General features: G+C 49.6%; 1 protein-coding gene across 1 annotated transcript; it reads left to right on the top strand.

The window, feature by feature from the left end:
- The first annotated feature begins 537 nt into the window (after nt 1-537).
- TAS2R5 (taste 2 receptor member 5) lies at nt 538-1,400 on the top strand. Its single transcript, XM_049894601.1, is given in 4 exon segments — nt 538-730; nt 733-873; nt 876-1,015; nt 1,017-1,400. Coding segments are annotated over 4 exon segments (858 nt in total).
- Nucleotides 1,401-2,592: the final 1,192 nt, after the last annotated feature.

Here is a 2,592-nt window from a genome sequence, read left to right as displayed (position 1 = left end):
TTTCTTACCTGCAACTCGATAGAATACATTTTGGTTCTCTGATTGTTTTCTCCACCAGCCCCCCCACCCCAAACTTGCCTTACTTCTCATTTTCAAAATGAAATTAACCTTTTTTTTTTTTTTTAATTTCTGAGGCTATTCAGCTTTCATGCTTCTGTGTCCAACTTTTTTTTATGAAAACAGAATTCCTTTTTATAGCCTGTGGGCTCCTATGTGACGCTGTAGAGAACTGAGGGTGTCTCCATGTAGTCTTCCTTATTGTGTCATTGCTACGTGTAAACCTTAGCCGTGACCCCAGAGAGGGAGTATGTGTGGCCTGAGGGGGAGCGTGTGTGACCACGGGACTGTTCTTAGAGACTAGGCTTGGGGTTCACTGGTGTGGATGCAAATACAGAGGGGACGGTGCCTGCGGAGCACTCTACTCTGATCACAGCTGTTCAGTCTGCCTGAGGACAGGCTGCAGAGGACAAGGCCAGGGCTCTGAACCGCAGCTGGAGCTGTGGAGTCCCTCAGCCCCACACAGGACTCCTCTCTGCCATGCTGATCATAGCCCAAGGCCTGCTGATGGTGGTGGCCGTGGGCGAGTTTTTTGTTGGCTTGGTTGGGAGTGGAGCACTTGTGGTCTGGAGTCTTGGCAAATGGATCAGGAAAGCCAGGCAGTCCCCCTGCAGCGGCATCGGCCTGGGCCTCACGGCCTGCCACTTTCTCCTACAGTGGCTGATCATGGCGAACCCAGCCTCTTCCTGCTCTAACAGAGCAGCCGGCGGTTCCGTTATCTCAATATCACCTGGGTATTCATGAGCCAGGCCAGCCTGTGGTTCGCCACCTTCCTCAGTGCCTTCTACTGTCTGAAGATCACCACCTTCGAGCACCCCGCCTGAACCTCTGGTGCCTCCTTGGCTACCTCACCATCACGCTGTTCCTCAGGCCTGCATTTCCGGAGCTGTACACTCCCTCCCGGCGGAACAGCAGCTTTCTACACCCCTTCTTAAGCCGGCATTATGTTTACATTATTTGAGTTCAATTCGGGAGGTTTTCTACCTTCCTTGCTGTTTCTTCTATACTCTGGGATGCTGATGGTCTCTTTGTACAGACACCATCGGAAGATGCAAGTCCACACTGCAGGCAGAAGGGACGCCCAGGCCCAGGCTCACATCACGGCCCTGTGGTCCTTGGCTAGCTTCCTGGTTCTCCACATAGTGTATGTGCTGGCCAGCCTCTTCTCCATCACCTCCAAGTCCTTCCCCCCAGATCTCACCTCCGTCATCTCCGAGACCCTCATGGCCACCTCCCCTTCTCTTCACTCTGCCATCCTGGTCCTGGGCAACCCCAGGATCAAGCAGCCTTGGCAGAGAATCCTGTCGAAGCTGGGGCGCACCTGCAGAGGTGGGGGCCCATGACCTTGGAGGGAGAGGGCTGCACAAGACACCCATGAGGCACCCTTGATAGCGTTCTGAAAGGAGCTGCATTTCTTGTTGTGTAAAACTTTCCTTCTCTGACACCAATCCCGTGAATGAGCATCCAGGAAGGCAAACTGAAGGGCAAAGTAGATTTCTTGGCATATCCTGAGAGTCAAGGCTGCACTCGGTGTTTGGTAAAAGAGGTGTTTATTCTCTTTATATGTAGCAAATAATGCACTCAGCTTTCATACTACATAGCTAAGTCAGGTTTTCTCTGCAGATTAGGAACAATGACTATATTCAAAAAACAGACCTGTTGCTGTTGAGTTGATTTCAACTCATCGTATCCCTATAGGACAGAGTAGAACTGTGCCGTAGCATTTCTAAGGAGCAGCTGGTGGATTCAAACTGCTGACTTTTCTTTAGCAGCCGAACTCTTAACCACTGTGCCAGCAGGCTCCAATGATTATAAAAACCAAACTCATTGCCATCGAGTCGATTCCGACTCAAAGTGACCCAATAGGACAGAGTAGAATTGTCCCGTAGAGTTTACAAGGAGCGGCTGGTGGATTGGAATGGCTGACCCTTTGGTTTGCAGCTGAGCTTTTAACCACTGTACCACCAGGGCTCTGTCCAGTGAGTGATCAGTAATTCTTGTGAAGCTTCACCTCTCCATTAATGTTGGTCATCTGAGGTAAATGTTTTATTTATTTATTTTTATTGTGCTTTAAGTGAAAGTTTACAAATCAAGTCAGTCTCTCATACAAAAATTTATATACACTTTGGTATATACTCCTAGTTGCTTTCCCCTTAATGAGACAGCACACTCCTTCTCTCCATTCTGTATTCCAGTGTCCATTCAGCCAGCTTCTGTCCCCCTCTGCCTTCTCATCTTCCCTCCAGACAGGAGCTGCCCACGTAGTCTCGTGTGTCTACTTGAGCCAAGAAGCTCACTCCTCACCTGTATAATTTTCTGTCTTCCAGTCCAATCCCTGTCTGAAAAGTTGGCTTTGGGAATGGTTCCAGTCTTGGGCTAACAGAAGGTCTGGGGACCGTGACCTCTGGGGTCCTTCTTGTCTCAGTCAGACCACTAAGCCTGGTCTTTTTCTGAGAACTTTTGGTCTGCATCCCACTGCTTTCCTGTTCCATCAGGGATTATCTGTTGTGTTCCCTGTCAGGGCAGTAATCAGTT

The sequence above is a fragment of the Elephas maximus genome, chromosome 8 (assembly GCF_024166365.1).
Source record: "Elephas maximus indicus isolate mEleMax1 chromosome 8, mEleMax1 primary haplotype, whole genome shotgun sequence".
In the NCBI taxonomy this organism is placed as follows: Eukaryota; Metazoa; Chordata; class Mammalia; order Proboscidea; family Elephantidae; genus Elephas; species Elephas maximus.
Note: the sequence above shows the minus strand (reverse complement) of the source record. Positions and strands in the feature narration are given on the sequence as shown.